The sequence below is a fragment of the Lissotriton helveticus genome, chromosome 7, assembly GCF_964261635.1.
Source record: "Lissotriton helveticus chromosome 7, aLisHel1.1, whole genome shotgun sequence".
Lineage (NCBI taxonomy): Eukaryota > Metazoa > Chordata > Amphibia > Caudata > Salamandridae > Lissotriton > Lissotriton helveticus.
In genome coordinates, this window is record NC_136068.1 from 535701997 (window position 1) to 535725033 (window position 23037).

General features: G+C 43.3%; 1 protein-coding gene and 1 non-coding gene across 2 annotated transcripts in view; both read right to left on the bottom strand.

Moving 5' to 3' along the window:
- Window positions 1-23037, bottom strand: part of LOC144769151 (transmembrane protease serine 9-like) — a 1211004-nt gene that overhangs the window by 764669 nt on the left and 423298 nt on the right. Inside the window, exon 7 of the mRNA XM_078653156.1 lies at window positions 14762-14924. Coding sequence (XP_078509282.1) covers window positions 14762-14924 — 163 coding nt within the window. The remainder of the gene's footprint in view (window positions 1-14761; window positions 14925-23037) is intronic.
- LOC144771192 (U1 spliceosomal RNA) lies at window positions 14400-14563 on the bottom strand. The gene has a single exon (XR_013599156.1). It is a non-coding gene; the product is annotated as a U1 spliceosomal RNA (small nuclear RNA).

Here is a 23037-nt window from a genome sequence, read left to right on the forward strand (position 1 = left end):
GAAAAGGGACAACGTATTTAGTCCTGAATTTGACAAGAACAAGATCGCCCGCCAAGTCCTTGTGCAGAGGTCCTAGCCAACCCACCCTTCTGACACTTAGTATGGTGCCATCGATGTTGGGTGGTAGAGGTCTATTTTTGGTTAGCCAAAACGTAACCTTGTTCCTTAGGTCCATATGACTTTCATGTTTCCCCCTTATAGGTTCAGGTACTCCCGAGAGGACGCACACAATAGGGGCGGCCTCTGGAGGCAAATGTAAATGATTGGTTTTGAGCATCATATTGTTGTGATTGACCACTGTTCCCTTATTTGATGTCAATTGTTGTTTGTTTAGCCCTCCTCTAGGGCGAGAGCTCCGTACAGTTGTGACAGGGGGATTAAAAAATTTCACATGTGGAGTTACTAGTTGGTTATGAATGGTCTTGCTTTGTGTAGAGGTTTCAGGCATTTCTGTGGCGGCTGAGCGCTGTGATTGAGTTGATACTGCCATAGTTTTTACAAGTAATGAATTGGCCTTGATGGCTTCCTCAACACCCGTGAGCCTGTCCCCTAAACTAGCCATTTTATCCATCAACGGGGATATTATAGTCTTAAACATGTTCTCAATTGAAGCCATTAAAGAAGCATGGATAGGTGCATTCGATATAACAGTGTTGGGAGTGTTGGGCGGTACGAGATAAGGATTTAGTTTCTGTTGCTTGGCCTGACTCCCCAATTGTTTGTCCCCATCTCTCGTCCTTTTAGCGATAGTGAGTTGAGGGGTCAGTGCCGATTGCAAGTTTTCTTTTGGTCCTATTAACGGGGGTGCATCCTGTATACTGTGAGTTGGTTGAGGTTGATTGCAAGACCGATGGCAAATAGTTGCTATGGCACAGATAGGGGAATTAAATTGCACATTGTCTGATTCCACAGGAGCGTACGTGGATTTACACATATTGTTTAGTTCCTCCAGTAAAGATATCTCTGGGGCGGCATCAGCAGTCTGTAAAGGAGAGCACATAGTGGGCGAACTATCCAAGGCTGGGGATCGCTCTATTCGCTCTAATTCTCTGACAATGGGAAGCGTTACCGTCTTTAAATAGTGGTACATCGTTCCTCTGAACAAGTCACTGTGGGCGGAGATATTTCTGGTACCCCCCTTGCAGGTCATATCATCAGCCATCTTCCGAAGAAACCAGTTCTACGGTACCACTATGTTGGCGAATGGGAAGGACCTATTAGTAAGAGGGGGATAGATAAAGGGTAGCAGTACCTTTGATACTTTTTCTTCTTATCCTCGTGTGGAACCAAGGGGAATGGCCCCGTCCCGGCCTCCTCCGGCCTCTGATGGCCGCAGATGGCCCCGCCCTTGTCCCGGGCTTCTCCCGGCGCTACCCGCGCGCGGTTCCCACGATGCGGGGGTTGAGTTCCCTTTTGAAGCACCTCCGGGCGCGGAAATGGAGGTGGTGGTGGCGCAAAGGTGCCTGGGGGTTGTAGTCCCCCTCCACATGGCGGCCGCGGTGATGGAATGCTGCGGCGGGGGGAGAGGGACCAGAGGAACAACGATGATTGCAGGGAGCAGGTGAGGGAAAGTTCTGACCCCCGCAGGTGATTAACAGCGCCCGCTCCGCCGAGGCTGAGTTCCCTTTTGAAGCGACTCCGGGCGCGGAAATGGAGGTGGCGGTGGCGCAAAGGTGCCTGGGGTTTGTAGTCCCCCTCCACACGGTGGCCGCGGTGATGGAATGCTGCGGCGGCGGGAGGGGGACCGGAGGAACAACGATGATTGCAGGGAGCAGGTGAGGGAAAGTTCTGACCCCCGCAGGTGATTAACAGTGCCCCAATAACCCTTTTTATAGCCCTTGTCAGCACTTACATCACAGAGTCGCAGTGTAATCAAGGTCGCCAAAACCCCTCTATTACTCCTGAAAAATTGTCATCCACTAGATAAAATGATATCATAGTCCAGTCATTAAAGGGTGGCTAACGTTTGCCATTCCACAAACAAATTCAATCTTTTCTCTACAGTTTTCGCTGCTCAAATCCACCTGTTCTCTTTTAGCGTGAGCAGACAATTCACATTATGTCTCCTTCTTGAACTTTTGACAATTTCCAAAACAAAACCATTTCATGTCACCCGGGGAATGATGCTTTTCTAGATAATGTTTCACCAATGGTGCGGTTTCAACTTTACAACGGATACGCGACTGGTGTTGCAAAATTTGTTTTTTTCACTTTGTGCGTTGTCTTCCCTATATAATACAAGGAACATGGACATTGTATACAGTAGGTAACATTTTTAGTTAAACAGTTTGAATGCTCTTGCAGTACCCAGTCTTTTCCATTTATAACACAGGACTTCACAATTGATGTTGTTTGACAGGCTGCACAATGTCCGCAAGGATAGTGACCAACAAGAGGCATTAAACCCCACATATTTTGTAGTGTATTGGCAACCGGTTCTCTATATGCTTTAACAAGATGATCCCTCAAGTTTCGTGATCTTTTAAAGGCAAAAGGTGGTAACTTAAGCTGTGGTTCAATCTTCTTTATAAGGTGCCAATTCTTAGTCACTATCTTTTTGATCGCATTTGATTCAGTGCCAAAAGTGGTTTCCCACGTGATCGAATCGCATGCATTCTCTTGCTGAGTTTTGGTTTTTAACAAGGCCTGTCGGTCATAATACCAGGCCTGTTTCATTGAGCGTTTCACAAGTCTATAGGGATAGTTTCTCATTGACAGTTTTGTTCGTAAAAACTTGATCGAATCGCATGCATTCTCTTGCTGAGTTTTGGTTTTTAACAAGGCCTGTCGGTCATAATACCAGGCCTGTTTCATTGAGCATTTCACAAGTCTATAGGGATAATTTCTCATTGACAGTTTGGTTCGTAAAAACTTTTCCTCTTTAAAATAATCCTCATTTTTGGTACAATTTCGTAAAAATTGTCCAAAAGGGAGATTATCACGCAAATTGCGTGGATGGTGGCTTGTATATTTTAAAAGAGTATTCCTTGCTGTGGGCTTGGTAAAGATACTTGTCGAAAGTTTACCTTCATCATTCCAGATCTTTAAATACAAGAAATTTATGGACTCCTTATCATATGCCATTGTGAATTGAAGGTTGGTATCCTGGTCATTTAACCATGTGTGAAATTCCTTTAATCTTGAGACAGACCCTTCCCAGATCAATCAAACGTCATCAATATAATGTAGATATTCTCTTATGCAACCATTAAAGGGGTTGTTGTTATAAATTACTCTCTCTTCGAATGAGGCTACAAACAGATTTGCTACATCAGTAGCAAAAATTGCTCACAGGGCCACGCCTTTTATTTGGCCAAAGAAATCCCCCTCAAAGATAAAGTAATTGTCTTCCAGTGCAATTTTATCAGATGACAGACAATGCGAGGTTCTGATACCTGAACTTGGGGCAAGCACTACGGTACCATGTCTTGGAAGAGGAGCAACTGCCAGAATACACGTCCTTAGAGGACAGGCTACTGCTACATCCTATTATACACAAAGCCACCTCCCTAACCTGTTGGAAGCTCATGAACAACTTGCCAGACACATTGGGAATCCGGGGGAGGCATTGCTGTCAGACTTGGGACTACTAGAAGAAGATGACTGGGTGGAGGCAATCCAGACCCCCTACAAAAGTAGCTATTTGTGCCCTCTTCTGTCTGATACAACTGAGGATCCTGCACAGATCCTATTCCTCCAAAACACTCTTGCACCAGCTTGTAAGTTGTGCCACAGACTTGTGCGGTTGAGATTGCAGTGTAATAGGCTCTTTTTTTTTATCATATTATGGGTCTGTTCCAAAAGTTAACAATACTTGCGGGAAGTGGTACAGATCATGGCCAGAGTCATGGGCCTAGCTGTCCCACTGGAGGTACAGTGGCATATCCTGTGTGCGATGGGGAAGGAGATGTGGCCCAAATTCCACAAGATGTGGCTGATGTTGGTGGCTCTAGTGGCAAAAACAAACATATCAAGGGTTTGGGAAGCAGATCGTCCTCCAAGGGTTGCAGCATGCGAAGCGGACCTGGATGGGTGGCAACAAGCTGAGGTGGTGATCTATCAGAGTCGAGAATGGCCGAGAAATAGGGAAACAGTTTGGAGCATTTTGGGGGCGTGTGGAGGTCAATAAAGGGGTATCATGGGAGGATCAAGGGCAGGTTAATGAAGGGGCTTGAAAGGTGTTTTAAACTGTGCTACGCAGGTCCTGCTGTAAACTGGTTTGCCACTGATAACTATTTAATGCTAACAGACACTGAAAAAGTGATATGCTTTTTTCTTTGTACTATGAGTTGCGATTTTACAGGTTTGAACCTGTCAGTGTATGCTGAGTGACTGCTCAATAAAAAGATTTTTTTTTAAACTGTTGATTGTTCCCTATTATACCTTGGCCTGCACCAAGGAATGCTTAGGTTATAGAATACAGAATGGGCACAACAATATCTTAAAGCATGGCTATTACCACCTTTGGTGAATTTTCCGAGTGCCCGGGTTTGTAAGCAGGCATTGTCCTATTGGGTGTGGACTTGATGCACTTCACATCCCACTGTTTCAGAATTGAAGCAACAACAGCTGCACTATTAGGTATGCTATGAAGGAGGTCAGGAGTTTGACATATACTTGCTTTGAGCCTTATGTCTGCCCTCACTTTGCTTGCAACACCAAGATTCCTCTCCAATGCTCATAAACATTACTTCCCCAGTCCCACCTTCTTCAGTTTCTTGGAGCTAGTGGATTAGCAGTTGATGCTGTCTTGGCATATATATATATCTCTTTACAGCCTACCCCTAAAAGTCTTATGAAAGTTTGCTGGTTTTCATTCATTCATTTGTAGAGCAAGTGAGAAATTCTGTGGAATCATAATGGATATCATGCAGTTGGCTGCAGTGGATTAGACATCACTGGGTAGGTTTTGTAGGCTTGCTCTTTGAGCGCATTTTCTGGCATCGTCAGCCTTGAATTATGGGATGAATCTGTACCTGGATATTTTATTCATACATGCAAGGGGTGTTGACATGTATGAGGGAAGCAGGGAGTGTGGGGTGTGATTTTTGTAGTCTTTTCACAGGTGAGAAATACTACCAGGAGCAAACATTTTCTGGTCTGAGATCAAACCTCGGTCAGTCTGGCTCATGTCACAGGGCTATGAATGAATGAATTGGTCAATGAAACTAAATCAGAAGACATTTGCATGCTCATCCATGAGCACCATCAGATATAACATACTCCAGCTCAGGAGCAGGGATTTGTTTGCCACGGACCTGGCTGCACTCCTCTGACAATGGCCAGGAGTTATTCATTAAAACAACCATTGGCATTATCTCAGTGGAAGTACAAACCTGGCAGGGGGAAGGCGAGTTCACAAGTAACCTTTTTGCACTGTGGCAGTAATTGTTGATGAAGTAAATGAGCTACCTGAGACATTTTGCTACTTTGCTGGTTTGTCCCTTTCATGGGGTAATGATTGTCTGAGAAGAGGGCTAGATGAGGGAGGGACTGAACTGCTGGTTGTCCTGTACCCTTCAGCCCTCTCCCTGAGTTGCCTGGGGCTGGTCATTATTGGAGCTTTTCTTGGTGGCTGGACCGTTCGCTGGTTCCCTGGTACGGGCAGTGAGTTATAGGGGTTCCTGATATTGTGTGAATCTCAGTATTAATTATATTTCATTTATTCCAACACTCCCCTGTTTAAATTGTGAATCCTGTATCCATTTTGATGGCATTATTTGCAGCTGAGCCCTTGGGTGAATAGGACATTTTCTGTCTGCAACGCTACCATTGTCAGGTGCATGTAAAGTAAAACTGTAACATGCAGAACAATTTTGTGTAATGCCTTCAATATCTATTGTGTAAGTAACTGCTTTACCGTTGTTTGATATTTTATTTGAATAAATAGCTACATCTTGGTTTGGCCACACAACTGTAGTCTGGCTCTTGCACATTCTTGTTTATGAATACAAGGAGGGATTTTATGTGCTTTAGTGTGATTGGTGGGTTTCAGCAAGTGCCAAGCCCACAGGTTTGCTCAGAAGCCAGCGCTATCATAGGTGGGGTATCAAATACCAAGACTGTGTTGTCTGGATTCACCCTCATGCTACTTTAATTCATGAACAGATACTTTCTGTCTCTTTGCCTCCCTCTTGCAGTATCTTTTCTATCACTGCTTTATTCCTTTGTCACTGTTTTCTCATCTTACTCTTCTTTCTACTTCGCTACTTTTGTGTTTTTCTCTCTCTTTTGATCAACCAGTAAAGGAAAAATAAGTGCCAAAAATGTATACTAGTGGACCACACCTGGAAAAACGGCTCATATTAAGGGTTCACTGACAGAACATTGACAACTAAAATATTCCCATTCCACAATATCAAGTTATGAATATCAATGTCAAAAATATCGACATCCTATATTTATAATGGTAAGTACAGAAATATCGGGAAAAAATATAAATGTTATAAATATAGTTGTACAAAATATTGTTTATATATATATGGAAAAATGAACACCCAGTCATTCCAATGTTATATTTAATTCCCAAAACCCACAGCCTCCAGGCCGACCTATCATCTCGGTACGAAAAGCTTACTGGAACATACATCACAGTATGTAGATCATTTCTTGCAACCACATGTTCAGACACTGCCGTCGTATGTCCGAGATTCAAGTGACTTTTTAAACAAACTGGCGAACATCCAATGGAAGGACACATACCTTATGATGGCCTTCAATGGAACATTGTTGTACACCAGTATCCGACACGATGATGGCGTCAAGGCCAGTGAACATTATCTGAACAAAGATCCTAATCACTGGGAGGACCATAATCGGATGATTATTGAAATGGTTTTATTTTGCCTTGAGAATAATGTTTTATGTTCAACAACATACTGTACCAGCAAATCATGGGGGTCGCTATGGGGGCCAGCTTCTCCCCGAGTTATGCCTGTCTCCGCATGGGTTATTGGGAGGAGCTGGTCCTCAGCACAATAGCGAAATATGACAACCGTATTGTATCGGGGCTACGATACATAGATGACCTTTTTGTTATATGGAATGGTAATAAGGAAACGGCTATACGGTTTGTCTTTCTTTGGATCTTTCGTAATTCTAACCGGATCAGTGATTTTGAAGTCTGACAACATCTTCTTCATAAAAAAATTGTATACCTCGTGTGTTTCTGAAAAAAAAAACTAAAACTATGATGTGCAAAAGACGCAAAATAATATTCTCGAATATTTGGGAGGGATAGTCCTCCTTGCGCAACTGGGAGATATAAAGTGCTCAGTGCAAGCCTAGGAGATTTTTTTGCCCAGAGAAAAGAAGAGATCAATGCATCTACTTTTTAAAAAAAGGATATCTGGATTGCGCAGGGAGCGGCGCTAAAAAGGAAATTGACAAGAGGTAGCATTGACATACGTACTAGCGTTGCTCGTCCCATTAAAGACAAGGGTGATAAATTCAAACGATCTAAAAGAGACCCAACTTTTTTTAGCAGAGGTGTAAAATTCAACGAGTACAGGTCTTCCAGGTTATCTGATAGGAATATTCCCAGATATCTTTTTGGGCGTGTGTTGTATATCTGCCTAAATTCCGGTACTAAAGTGTCTACAGTGCAGTTTGCTAAAATAATTTCCGTTTTGTTAACTTTGATCTTGTAGCCCCCTAATTTTTGAAAGTCAGAGAAAAATGTTAACATTTTCAATTGGCTTGAGGGTTTGGAATCTAGAAAAAGAGCAAAATCGTCCGCATATAATTTTATATTCGTCATTCCAACTACTGGGACAGTGTCGGTTCTTATATTTCTAATTGAAATCGCCAACGGTTCAATAAATAACGCGAATAAAATTGGCGACAAGGGGCAACCTTGTGTGTGCCCCTGGTGACCTGGCATGTCCCAATATTGGTGTTATTAATGATAGTCTGTGCCCTAGAGTTCCTATAAAGTTGTTTTAAAAGAGAGATAAAAACAATCGGGAAATAAAAACTGTGCAAAATAGCAAAAAGGCAATCCCATGACACTAGATCGAAGGCTTTCTCAGCGTCTAAAAACCAGATTTGAGCCTTCACCTTATTAATCTTAAAATAATCTAGTGCCTCCAATAAAAATGTTGTATTTGAATGAAGGTGCCCACCTGCAATAAAACCACACTGATCATGGGCTACCAAAGACCCCACTACTTTATTTAATCTCTTGGCTAAAAGTTTTGTAAATATTTTATAATCTATATTTAAAAGACTTATGGGTCTTTATGAATTTAAATTTTCCTTGTCCTTTCCCTTTTTTAAAATGCTAACCACAACCGCTGAGTGAAAAGAGTCTGGTGGAGGGTCCCCTTAAAGTAAGTTATTGACTAAAAGCAGAAGTTCTTTACGCAGGGTTCCTCCAAATTTAAAAAAAAATTCAATTGGGAGACCATCATCGCCGCCATTTGCCTTACCATTGGGGAAGGAGCCAATCATCTCATCTAATTCCAGCATTGAAAAGTCCTCTATGAGGTAATTCTTGGCCTCAGCATCTAATTTAGGTAATGGGAGTGACTCTAAAAAGTCCCTAATGGAATCAGATGTAGGCCCTTTATTTGCTTAATAGACTCCCTCGTAGTGTCTCAAAAACAATTCACCAATGGTGGTAGTGGTCTTAACATGTAATTTAGTGATGGGATCAGTTAGTTGGTCTATCCTATTTCGGGCCTGCTTTTCCTTGGCTTGCCAAGCCAAGAGCTTCCCTGTATATTCGCTCTCCTCATATATCTTTTGGGCATAGAGATTGCTGTTAGTCTCGCCTAGGTCTTAATAAAAATCCTTCATCCTACGCTTTGCATCAGACAGCTTTTGCCCCGAGAGCGATGATTTAACCCTGTAATGTTCATGGGTTGCCTGCGTGAGTTCACTTTGTAAATTAACTCTCTCCTCCCTTCTTGCCTTCTGCTTTGTTATCTCTTTAGATGCGATTAGCCCCCGCAGGGTGGCCTTAAATGCATCCCAGGTCGTATTTAGTGGGGCTGTACCTCTATTCTGTGCAAAAAACTGCTCAATATTTTCTTCTATTTCTATACACCATTGAGGGTCTAGAAGGTTTACTTTATTGAAGAACCATCTTCTTATAGGCCTTGCGTTGTGTATCCCCAATTTTACCTCCATATAAATTCCAGCATGATCTGAGAAGGCATTTGGTAGATGGACATAGTTATAAAACTCTAAATCATGCGATGTTAAAAAGAAGTTCAACCTAGATGCAGAGTTATACTTTGCTGAATGGCATGAGTATTCTTGTTTAAGGCGATTAGAGAATCTCCAATTATCAATAACGTCAAGGTCTATTTTACAACTTTGGATGGCCATAGCAACTTGGGGTTTGTTCTGACGACGATTTTTTGGGGATGAGTCCAATAGAGGATTTAGTAGAAAATTAAAATCTCCACCCCATATTATTGGTCCAGGAAGACCTGTTATAGCATGTTTTAACTGTAAAATTGGCAATGGGTCGTCTAAAACTGGAGCGTAGATTGTGGCAAGGATTATACTTGCATTATTAAATTTACCATGTGCAACTGCCCATCTACCTCTATGATCTATTAATGTACCTTCCAGTGTAAAAACAACATGTCTTCCTATTAGTACACATACTCCTCTCTGCGCCAGCCCAGCTGTTGAGGACATCTTGTGGCCAACCCATCCCTTGAGGATTTTATCTGACTCTATGATGGGTTTCTTGTAAGTAGATAACATCTGGTAGAAAGTTTTTTAACCAACACTCAATGGCGTTTTTTTGCTAACATTATTCAGGCTATTTACATTAAAAGAGATACATTTCAACATGCTAATTGTTCTTCAGAGTATAAAAAACCCTGTCTATAAACAACAGCAACAAGTAATAGATAAATGTATCCAAGGGGATTTTTTTTTAAAACCTCAACCTGTGCAAAAAAGCAATAAGAAGCACAGATATATTATAGCAGCAAGTAGTCATAGGAAACATACAACACATTTTTTGTTCTACACCTCTCTAATGCAAGATTGGCAAAATGAGCAGCATATATGTGCAATGGAGCAAAAGAGCTAAAACTCTCTTTGTGCAAAAATGCAGATAAGCAGCACAGTTATATAACAGCAGCAAAAAACATTGGTCTAAATCTTCCCTTGTGCAAATACGCAAATGGACCCAACACATTTTTTTTTAAACCTCTCTTGTGCAAAATAAGCAAAAAAAAAGCAGCATATATGTGCAATAGACCAAAAAGAACTGAGACTCTCTTTTGTGCAAAAATGCAGATAAGCAGCACAGTTATAATATAGCAGCAGGACAAATTGGTTTAAACCACTCCTTGTGCAAATACGCAAACAGGCAAATGGACAGCAGAAATATGTAATAGAAACAGAAAATCAAAAAAAAAAAAAAGAAGCATCATGATGTTCTAAACCATTCCCTATACCTATATCTAACATGAGCTTCGATCAGAATTCCATAAAGCATATTATCAAACCCATTATCGCCACTTTAGCGACACTTTACTGCCGAAAAAGTGGCGATAATTTTGTCGCCCAGGCTTGATATTATTGCCCAGAGTGCGTACTGTACAGCAGCTTCTGTGTAAAATCTATAATTACCTCCGAGCAGTGACAACAGATAGGTTAGAACAGTCTGACAAACAGATCCACAATCTTATTACGTCACTTTTGAGTCACTTTTAACATGGGTAAAGTGATGCAAGGAGCTAGTAAATCTACGTCTGACTTTTCAAGATACAACGGTAACCACAGAGGCCTAGATCTACAAATCCTTCATAGCAATGCATTAGAAATAAGTCGGCATAACGGGCGTCAGTAACGCAGTAGGCACTTGAAGGATTTGTAGATCTAGGCCTCTGTGCTTACCGTTGTATAAACCTTGCGGCCAAACACATAAGAAAGTGGAGTTCACAACTTGATTTGAACAATTCTTCTACACGTCCAAGCAGACAACAGTGTCTATAAGTTTAAGAGAGAAAGAGAAATGATGTCACAGAGAGTGAGAGAGAGACAGAGAAAGAAAGAAAACAACATTAAAACTGTGTCACAGAGTCTGGAGTTTAGATTTTTTCTTGAAATGTAGATTTACTAGCTCCTTGCATCACTTTACCCATGTTAAAAGTGACTCAAAAGTGGCGTAATAAGGTTGTGGATCTGTTTGTCAGACTGTTGTAACCTATCTGTTGTCACTGCTCGGTGGGAATTATAGATTTTACAGAGAAGCTGTTGTACACTACGCACTCTGGGACATAATATCAAGCCTGGGCGACAAAATTATCGGCAGGAAAGTGTCGCTAAAGTGGCAATAATGGGTTTGATAATATGCTCTATGGAATTCCAATCGAAGCTCATGTTAGATGTGAAGGACATCTAACATGAGCTTCGATTGGAATTCCATAGAGCATATTATCAAACCCATTATCGCCACTTTAGCGACACTTTCCTTCCGATAAAGTGGCGATAAGGCCAGGCTTGATATTATTATTTTATTTTTAAGGTCATTTTACAAATCACTGCCCCAGAAAGGTGGCGTTCCCCGCGACGTGTACGGGGAGAGAGAGAGCTCAAAACATTTTTTAAAAAGGCCCGAGGGGTGGCGCTCACCGAGACTGCGGGGAGTAGGACCGTAATACCCCCCCCCCGCATACTAAAAAATAAAACCAGAAGATTGCCGTTCCCCAGTGCTCGGGGCACCTTACAAGCCCCCATTATGCAAAAAAATTGCCCCCATATTGTGCCCCCCAGGAACCTAATGAATAAAACAAACTTCTAGTTTTTTTTTCACCTTTTCCACTGCGTACAAGTACTGCATGAGTACCCCGCCATTTTTTATTTTAAAAAAAATAAAAATTGAGCCTAAAGAACCATGTACCACCCCCTGACCAAGACTATATGGTCAGAATGTTTCTACCCTGCCCCCTTTCCTTATTTCTCAACTTTGTTTTACTGTTTTTTTGTGACTCTGCTCTCCCGACAAACATGAGTGCTGCCAACACTTCCTGGTTTGGAGTATTGACAGCCAATCAGCATGCAGCTCCTGCTCATAATTGTACGTATTTCCGTATGTGTACGCCGCCATTTTTCTTTATAAAAAATAGAGCCTAAACATCCATGTACGACCCCCTGAACAAGCCTAGATGGTCAGAATGTTTCTAGCCTACCCCCTTCTCTTATTTCTCAACTTTGTTTTACTGTTTTCTTGTGACTCAGTTCTAGCGAGGCACAAGATAGCCACCAACACTTTCTGGTTTCGAGTGTTGACAGACACTTCACAGCCAATCAGCATGCAGCTCGCGCTCGTAATTGAACAGATTTCCGTACGCGTGCTGAACTCCGTCTCTAGATATCACTATGATTTTACTTGCAATTTTCTTAGAAACTACTGAACGGATTTACACCATTTAACAAAAAACACAATCAGTGAACAGAACTCTACCTCTCTGCCAAATTTAGTGTAATTCCGTTCAGCCTTTCGGGCTGTAGCCCTGGCTAAAGGTCCCTATGGAAAATTGCATGAGGAAAACACGTTTTTGGACCCCCCTTTTTTTCGGCCTCCACTTGACGAATCACCCCCAAACTTTCAGGGAAGGAGCAGAACCGAGCAGGCCATTTCCTTCGAGAAATTCATGAAGATTCGTCCACGGGCGCCAAAGTTATTCTAAATAGAATGTTGTGGATTTCCTATGGAAACTAGGTCCTAACTATAACTACCTACTGGCAACCGCCAGTAGGTAATATGTATATATACATATATATATATAATTTTTGGGGCCTTGGGGGTCCTTGTGGGGCCCCCTGAGCAGGCCTAGGGGGTCAGGGTGTTTCTACCCTGCCCCCTTTACGTGTTTTGCACGTTTGTTTCACTGTTTTCTTATATATACTGTCATAAATATTCTCACTAGTGACATAATATTATTTTACTTATAACTAACATTTTGAATGACATGACTACTGCTTGCATTTGAGCGATGGTTTCTGGTGTTAATCATAACAAATTACTAGGGGAGGGTAGATGTCAAGGAGGTAGACTCGTCCTCCAAAATAGAATTAGATAACCAAAAGAGAGTCCCTCTTATTGAAGGACTGGAAAATAAAAGTTGCTTTTAAATAACCCTCACCAACCAGGGTTGCCCCACTAGGAGGCACTCTCTTTTGGTCCAAATTATAACCTTCTGCAGTCATTAATTCATTAACTAACTTTATTTGATTACTTAAAAACAATCATAGAGGAACAAATAAAAATGCACAACCAATAACAATAAAATCCATGTGTCATAAATAAATAAATAACATGGAGAAGTAAAAATCCATCCAAAATTCCACAGCAACATGAAGAGAATATATAGTCGGATCAGAATCAATTCATTCTCTTCGACCTCAAAATGATAAGCTATTACAAAATCAGATGGCTGATTTTAAAAACAAGTCCTCTCTAAAGCATACCTCAGGTCAAATCAATAATTGTAAGTAAAGCAATGCTGGTCTGCACTTCTTAACATGTTAACTTTTCAAAATGGGAAACCATAAATTTACAGCACAATAGCTCATAAAACCTGCAATACAAGTAAAAGTGTGCAAAAGTCCGGGCCGAAACTGCATCACATGGATAGCAACAAATGCTGCAATTGTCGTATTGCCCAAAAGTGAAAGATAATTGCCACATAATAGAGCCTGATTGAAATCCATTCAGGAGTGGGTGCTTCCATGATTGGGCAATGAAGTTGAGGTAAAACTCAGCCATCAGAGGATTGAATCATAACATAGTTCCGCATGTAGGATTTAGGTAGCTCAGCCTGTTCTCTGCAGCATTGCTGTGCAGTCATATATTTCTTGGCAATCAACCCCTATTTGATTTCCTTACCCCAAGTAGAGAAAAGAAATGGGGGTAAATTGTCAAGCCTGAGAGAATGATCCCTAGTGTATTTAAGCCAAGAGATTTTCCCATCCGTGAATCACAGGCAAAACAGTCTTCAATTACCGCTTTATTGAGCAAGGCATGCTCATTGTCCCATATTAATGCCCAGAGTAGTAAAGGTACAATGTTTGAGGATAACATCTCCTGCTGTGCTGCGTAATGAGGACTAGTATCAGTTCCATTAATCTAAGCCAGTGATCAGTGAGTAACATTTCTAATGGTGGTGTTGACGTGGCATACACCACCCTTCTTGATTTGTGATCAAATCTGGACAGTAATCAGCTCTGGTTCAGATATGATCCAATATGAACCCTTGCTTTCTTGAGAAATAATATATGAATAGCAGAAATCCCTCCATCACACAATGATACACATGATGGGTATCGGTCACATAGCATTGAAGTAATGTGCAGTTGAGCTTATTGAAGTCCTGTGATGCACTTTCCAGAAAACTGGATAAAAGATTATTTAGATTTTTTTTTCCCAGGGGAAAGCAAGAATGCGGTACCCCACTACAAGAAAAAATGCAGTTGAGTATGCCACATCTAGGGACATTGCGAGGGTCAGCACATCTGGAGTGCAATGGATGAGCCTCACTCTGGGAGAACCACCTTGGTGATCATGGTGTCTTTTCTGCCAGGTAAGTATGATTATTAACTATAAAAAAATGATTTACAGTAACATACTGCTAACACCAACTAAACACTTCATGATCCTGATGTCTCCCCTGCCAGGTAAGTATGATTATTAAGTAAGATTATTTTGATGTACAATAATCTACTGCTAATACCAAATAAACACTTCTATTCCATTGACTACATGCCAGTAGCCTGCACTCAAGCTTACCAGAGGCAGCGAGCAGCAGTGAGCACCCATCTGCTGGAGATCAGTGACCCACCACACCTATGCTGTCCATTGTACTGCATGCTGACCTGCCACGGCCATTCTCCGGTTTGTGCCTGCTCTCCACCAATGATCCGGGTTTGGCTGAATGAAGAACTACCACACACTGTCAAAGAAAGACATAAATGGGTTGAATTAAAGTGTGCACATGTGAAGTCAGCAGGACAAGTTACATACCTTTGTTAATGCTTTTTACAGTAGATACTATCTAACCAGTGATTTCTCACCTTAAAATATTCCCCAGGAATTAGATTGGATCCGGAAAACTTTGAGCAGTTCCTCTGCATGCCCAAAGGTGGCACAGTTCAACTCCACGACGGCGTCATGCAGGACGGAAGTGATGTTGCGGTGCCCACATAAGCTCTACTCTGATGTGCTGCAATCAGCTACTTTTGGGTAAATTTCCACACCAAAACATGAAGCAACAAGCAGTGGCAGCTCCTCAGCTAAGGCGGGGGAGCGTCACTTCACTGCTCTCGGGCAGTGTAAAAAAATGTAAATCATAATAACAGAAGATATTTCTGTTATTATCATTTTATTTCTTGTATTGACCAGGTTGGGAGGGGCAGGTTGGAAGGGGTGGGTCTGTGACTCACATGACGTCATGGAGTGATTGCTGCACTCCAAAGTAGGCATGACTGCTTTGCCGGCCCTCTCGGCTCCTCATACCAGTTTTCATCAGAGGCCTCATCCAGAGAACTAACCTTCCCACTCAACATCCCACCTCGGGGAAGAAGGGTGAGTCTAAAGGTGATTGAAATGTGTCCAGGGTCTAAGCTAAGGCCTGGATGGTGCTCATACCAGTTTTCATCAGAGGCCTCATCCAGAGAACTAACCTTCCCACTCAACATCCCACCTCGGGGAAGAAGGGTGAGTCTAAAGGTGATTGAAGTGTGTCCAGGGTCTAAGCTAAGGCCTGGACGGTGCTGGCATCAACATTGAACTTTGCTGGAGGGGTGTAGTGTCAGAGTCGGGGATTACAATAAGCTCCTTGTTGTAAAGCGTCTTCAGTTACGTCGGGTCAGCACCGGGTACTGTGATTTCAGGGTGGGAGTAGGCATTCCTGATGGAGTAGGTCTGGATCTGGGGAAGGGTCCAGAGACCACCTCCAGCAGGGGCGCCTCTCAGGTCTGTGAGGCCAGAAGGCGCACGAGGTGTTAAACCCATTAGTTTTGGAGGGGACATGTTCCCTAAACACACTGGAAGCAAAAGCTCAAAATAGATCCACAGAATGTCAAAAAACGTTGTCCTCAAAAATTGACCAATTGGGATTTGCTAAAAACACAGGGATGGCGCCTGCTGGGGACAGCAGACCACCATGTCTCTGCTTTGAAATAACGTCTTTTTTTTCTCAAATACAGCATATTTGCCTTAAAGAAAAATGGGATGATTTTCAAAAAGAAAAATGAAAAACTTTGTTTTAATTTTTTAAGAGTAGGCAGTGGTCCGTGGGACCACTGCCTGTTCTTAAAAAGTTTTCAAAACTATTCACAAAAGGGACCCCTTCCGTTTGTGAATGGGTTCCCACCTACTAGTAATCAGTAAAATACAAATGTTTTACTTCCGTATTTTGGTCACAAAATATTCACATATACCACTGCGAGTCGCTAATAGAAAGGGATGCCCTCAGCATGCCCCTTCTTAATACCGATTCAGTAATCTATTGAGTGATTCGGTAATAGGGTTTGTTAGCCAGTAAAATGCTTTGTTCCAGTCACAAACAGTCCAATTTGAAGAATCGGGCCGTCTGTGACCTGAAAAATATCTTCGTATATCTGGCCCTATAATCCCTACGATGTTGGGGAATACAAAACATATCAGATAGTGTAAGAAAGTGGGGTATTAGTTGAGGGGGGTCAGTACTCACCTAAAGTACTAACACCAATCTTTGTCACAGTGAACCACTAAAGTCACTATATACACCTAATCTCAACCCCCTGGTAGCTATGGCAGACAGCAGACAGGCTTAACTGAGAGGCAATGTGTAACGTTAAGTCACAGATCAATAAATGCCCCCAAGACAAATTAGAAAAATAGAATCAAATTTAATAGAAACAATTACACTCAAATGACAAAAATCAAGTAAGGAGAACCAGAGATGTACATTTTTTATGTTTTAAGTATAAATAATTCCAAGAAGCACAAAGTGCCAATGATAGCCAATGATCGCAGTAGAACAGGATCTAAGAGCAACTCAACTTTAACTACAATGGTGCGCAGGTCAGATTTAGTAACCAGGTTTGCCATGGTAAAACATGTTATATTCTGCTTTTAGTCCTTTAAGACCCAATCCACTACAGGAGTAAACTTCTAAAGCCACACAGGACCTCAAGGAAAGCACTTAGAGGCTTACAGGGTGCAAGCTTTGGACATCAGGAGAGTCCAGTCCAGTTGCCACTTATCAGCTGGGCTGTGGTGCAGGAAAAGGGCCTTGTAGGTTGATGTGTCCCTGTAGTTTTAACAGGAGGTCCTTCTTATGACCCCTGGTGTCCACGTCTTTGTCCTTGTCACAACCTGCTGAACGTGCCTGCAAGGACTACCTCTCCCAGAATGCCTGGAAGAGGGGGAGGAGCCGAGGGTTCATAGTCTCACGTAGCGCAGACAGGCGCTGTACGTGATTCCCCATCTGCACTTTGGCGTTGTTTGGAGTTCTTGGATTTCTGTGTGAGCTTTGAGGTTGGGGACCTCCGTTTGAAGTTCTCGGCTGAGACTTGTGGAGAGCCTCAAGTGTATTTTCAGGAGTTCGGCGGTTGCCGAACTTATTCAGAAAGTTTCCGCTAGCGGCTGCAGCGGCAATCTTCATTACACGTGTCCTCGGCGGAGGCGCGTTTAAAGAAATGTGGAGCTTTGGAAACGCTTCAGTTTTTCTTTCTGTTAAGGCCTTTTCCTCTTTTGCGGCTGCAATCAAAGAGGATATTCCGGATTTACAAGTCGGTGGAAAGACTACGACCTGGTAAGCCTCCTTGGAGGTTATACCTTTGTTCTTGTATTTCGTGGATGTTTGTTCTTGGAGCTTTTGAGACTATTTCGATAAGTAGCTAATTACGAACCTTTGGATTTCTTTGGTGCGAGACTTTGTGACTTAAACAACTCCTGTATCCTTTTGTTCAAGACCCCCTTCTTTTCTTTGGTTACTGGAGAGGGGGTTTTCTTTTGGAGTTTTGGAAAGTTTGGGAAGGGTAGGTATGTGTGTTTATGCCTGATTTAAGTATGATGGAACCAGGAGGTTATATGAATAACTAACTGTGGATTTGTCTTGTAGGAAGCAGTGTATTGTAGAGAGAAGTATCTATACAGCATTGCAGAGAGACGGGTCCGCCTCATACCAGTTGGTATAGGTAGGTGTTCTACTAGCGAGAGATTAATGAGAGTAGAGAGATTTATATCTATGTATAATGTTTGTGTCTTTTCTCGTTTCAGTTATCCCTTCCGTTCCAGTCCCTTCCTTTCCTTTCCTTTTTCCCCTCGCTTGATTACCTCTATGCTCTGTGTATCATTAGCTAGCCAGAGTGTGGGGAAATCAGGAGGTGGACCCCTTTGAGCATCACCCTGATCCTGAGGAGACGAGGACCGTGACAGAATCACGTACCCACGTTTATTTTCTCCTTCCGGTCAGAGGGGTGCTGCAAAATGGCTTCTTTAGACAATGTTTTGCAAGCATTGGTGTTGGTGCAGCAGGAATTGGCCACCTCTCGTTCTGAGACTGCAGCTCTTAAAGAAAGAATAGACAGACAGGCCAGGAACCCCTTTGATGCTTCGGCTGGGGTACCACTGATTCAGGTGACTGTACCCCCACCTATTCCGTTGGCTAGTCCGGAGAGATATGCAGGAGACCCTCACAGAATCCAAATATTTTTGACTCAGATCACATTGCATTTTTCTTGTAGACCGGCGTCTTTCCCTACTAATTTGTCGAGAGTGGCATTCGCTATTTCCTATCTCACAGGAGATGCGGCCAATTGGGCTGTCCCTTTGGTTCGCAATGATGATCCGTTGCTAACAATTTGGGATGGTTTCCGGAAAGAGTTGGAGAGGGTGTTTGATAGACGAGCTACGACTCTTAGCGCTGATCGTGAATTTTTGGGTTTACGTCAAGGAAAGAAAGATCTGGTGCCGTATATGACAACTTTCAATAGGTTGGTGGTGGAAACGGCCTGGCCAGAAGAGAAGAGAATGGCTTTGTATTACCAAGGATTAAATAATGAGATAAAAGATGTGTTGGCACGAATTGATCCACAGCCCACCACTTGTACTGACTTGATCAATCTTACTCTAAGGTTGGATCATCGGATTGCCGAAAGAGGTGGAGACCGTAAACGAAGTGATAGATCTGGTGGGGGGCTTGAACATCTAGGGCAAGCTGTTCCGAAAGATGCAGGACCTGAACCCATGGATATTGGGGCCATTCGTCCCCCTTTAACGAAGGCAGAGAGGGAGAGTAGGCGTGCTCAAGGTCTCTGCATGTATTGCGGCAAGAAAGGGCACTATGTGAGAGAGTGTACTATGAAGCCTAAAAAAAGAACTCCGTTCTTCCCTGGTAAACAGGTGGCTACAACAGCTGGGTGATGCCCGGACGCACAGACCAGTAGTGATAAGATTGTAAAAGACAGTCTCCCTACCCCAGAGTGGAAAATACCTTTGTTAGAGATCTCCGAGATGAAAGGGTCCGAAGCTCACATTGTACTGGCTATGTTACTAGGGAAGGGGCAACATCGGTATCGGATATGTTCAATGATAGACTCTGGGGCTACCGGGAATTTCACTGATTATGGTTTGGTTGATCGTTTGGGTTTAATTAAGGAGCCAACTTTGAAACCTGAGACTGTTTTGGCCGTAGAAGGAACACCGTTAAAATCAGGTCCCATAGTGGAACACACAGAGATGTTGGAATTAACATTGAAGGGTTATCCACAGGATCACGTAGAGAGAATTGTTGTGAACATAATTGAGGCACCACAACATGAAGTGATCCTAGGGATGCCGTGGTTGGAACAACACAACACTACCATGGATTGGAAGCAGAAGACACTTAGTTTTAACTCTGACTTCTGTTCAATTCACTGCTTGCAGACGCACGAATCACACACCTTATCTTTGGCTCAAGTTTTTCGAGTTGCTACGGCAGCTGAAAAAGAAGTGAAATTGCCTGTTGAATATACGGAGTATAGTGAGGTGTTCAGTGAGGAGAAGGCGGAGACGCTTCCACCTCATCGTGCCTACGATTGCAAGATTGATCTGATAGAAGGGGCGGTGGTACCTTCATGTAGAGTGTATGCTTTATCCGACTCTGAAACCAAGCATTTGAGGGCTTATCTAGATCACTTTTGCTCCATTGGGTTTATCTGCCCTTCCCGATCTCCAGCAGCCTCTCCTCTTTTTTTCATTGCAAATGCCAATGGCGAGTTGCGCACGTGCATAGATTTCCGTCAATTAAATAAGATCACAGTCAGAAATCACTACCCTCTTCCACTCATTCCCGTCTTGTTGGACCAAGTGAGAGAGGCAAAAATCTACACACGTTTGAACTTACGTGGGGCTTACCATTTGGTGAGGATAAGAGATGGAGATGAGTGGAAGACGGCTTTTAAAACCCGTTTTGGTCTATTCGAATACTTGGTAATGCCGTTCGGGTTGTGCAATGCCCCGGCGGCATTCCAGTATTTTTTAAATGACATCATGAAGGAGTACATAGACCAATTTGTAGTTATATACATCAACAACATGTTGGTCTATTCTGTTTCAACAGATCAGCATGTTAGTCATGTGATTCTAATCCTACAAAAACTACAGGAGAACAGTCTATACTGCAAGATCAGCAAGTGTGAATTCAGTGTCACGGAAGTGGAATTTCTGGGTGTGATTCTGAGTCCAAATGGTTTTCAAATGGCTGAGAGGAAGGTGAAGGCAGTTCAAGAGTGGCCAATTCCCAATAATGTGGGAGACGTTCAGTGCTTTCTGGGGTTCTCTAATTATTACCAGAGATTAATACCTCATTTCTCCCAGTTAGCCTCTCCAGTAACCCGGTTGTTGCGTAAAGGCACTGCTTTTTGTTGGACTCCTGAGGCTACAGAAGCGTTCAGTCAGTTGAAGGAGGCCTTCTGTACTGCTCCTGTATTGAGACATCCTCAACTAGATGTCCCATTCATAGTGGAAGCGGATGCTTCAGATATAGCGATTGGGGCAGTGCTCTCACAGAGAGATAAACATATGGGCCAGATGCACCCAGTGGCCTTTTTGTCCAAAAAGCTTAATTCAGCTGAAACACACTACACTGTGGCGGAGAAAGAACTTTTGGCTGTGAAGAGAGCCTTCCAGGAATGGAGACATTATCTATGGGGGGGGGGGGCACACCCGGTCACAGTGTATTCAGATCACAGGAACCTCCAGTTCATGAAAACCGCCCGGCATTTTTCACAAAGACAAATGCATTGGATGCTCTTCTTTGCGGAGTATGATTTTACTATCACCTACAGACCAGGTACTGAAAACAGAAAGGCTGACTCGTTGTCTCGACAAGGGGATTTTGCAGTACACGTGCAGGGAGAACCAAGGCCCATCATCTCCCCGGAAATGGTGTTATGTGCTTTGATCATTGATCGTTTCTTTGAGGCCATCTCCAGTAATCGGTCTCCAGTGCGATGGAAGGAGTGGGCTCAAGCATGGTTTACCGATGTATCAAAACAGGTTATACCTTCCTACCCATGCGCTCAGGTTGATGGATTTTAACTGGTGTCATAACGCTGTGGTGGCCGGTCATCCTGGTCATCAGAAGACAGTTCACGCTTTGCAGAGACAGTTTTGGTGGGAAGGAATGATTAAGGACATAAAACTATGGATCGACCAATGTGAGACCTAAGCCCGGGCTAAAAGTGAACAAACAAAAAGCAGGGAGATGCTGATGCCGCTTCCTACCCCTTCTCGTCCTCGGCAGATAATTAGCATGGATTTTGTTTTGGGACTGCCAGTAGACAAAGGATGTAATGCCATCCTGGTGGTGGTGGACAGTCTCACAAAAATGGGTAATTTCATCCCTTGTAAGAACCTCCCTACGGTTGCCCAAATGGCGCAAATGGTGTTAACTCAGGTGGTTCGCCTTCATGGTATTCCGTAGGTCATCATTTCTGATAGGGGTCCACAGTTCGTTGCTCGGTTTTGGCACATGTGGTGTAAGGCATTACACATGAAGGATGCTTTGTCTACCAGCTTTCATCCGCAGTCCGATGGTCAAACCGAGAGGCTGAACTAAACTCTGAAAAAATATCTGCGGTGCTATGCGGAAGAGGCAGCGGATTCCTGCGTGTCCTTGTTGTGGCTGGCTGAGTTGTCCTACAATAATGCATGGCACTGTTCCACAGGAGAGACTCCATTTAGGGCTAACTTCGGTTTCCATGCCGACACCTTACCTGTGACGATCCCAAGCGATGTTCATAACCATCGCACGGTGGCCGCGCAGATGAAAGCCCTCCTGCGAATCCATCGACGCATACAGGTGCACTTGGATAAGGCCAAGACGACATATAAGCGGTGGGAAGATAGGCACCGCCAAGAGGGACCTCAGTATCAGGTGGGCGACAAGGTGTGGCTGTCAACAAAGAACATTAGATTTCGTTTTCGCAGTGTCTTCCATCCTCGTTTCATTGGGCCTTTTTCCGTCGTCTGTCGGATCAATCCAGTGGCGTACAGATTGAAACTTCCTGCCTCTTTGAGGATCCATCGGTGTTCCATTGCAGCCTTCTGAAACCACCCCTGTCTGGTTCCTCCTGTGGTGAGAGACGGCCAGTTGGAATACGAGGTGAAGCGGATTCTGGATTCCCGGTTCAGGCCGGGTAGGCTGTGGTTCCTGATGTCATAGAAGGGTTACACAGCTGAGGATGATTTGTGCGAGCCGTGCTCAGGGGTCCATGCCCCCCATGCGGTGCGTCTGTTCTATGCACGTAACCCGGGGAAGCCTCGTGCAAGGAGGCGCTTGGGAGGAGGATGTACTGTCACAACCTGCCGAACGTGCCAGCAAGGGCTACCTCTCCCAGAATGCCCGGAAGAGGGGGAGGAGCCGAGGGTTCATAGTCTCACGTAGCGCAGACAGGCGCTGTACGTGATTCCCCATCTGCACTTTGGCGTTGTTTGGAGTTCTTGGATTTCTGTGTAAGCTTTGAGGTTGGGGACCTCCATTTGATGTTCTCGGCTGAGACGTGTGGAGAGCCTCAAGTGTATTTTCAGGA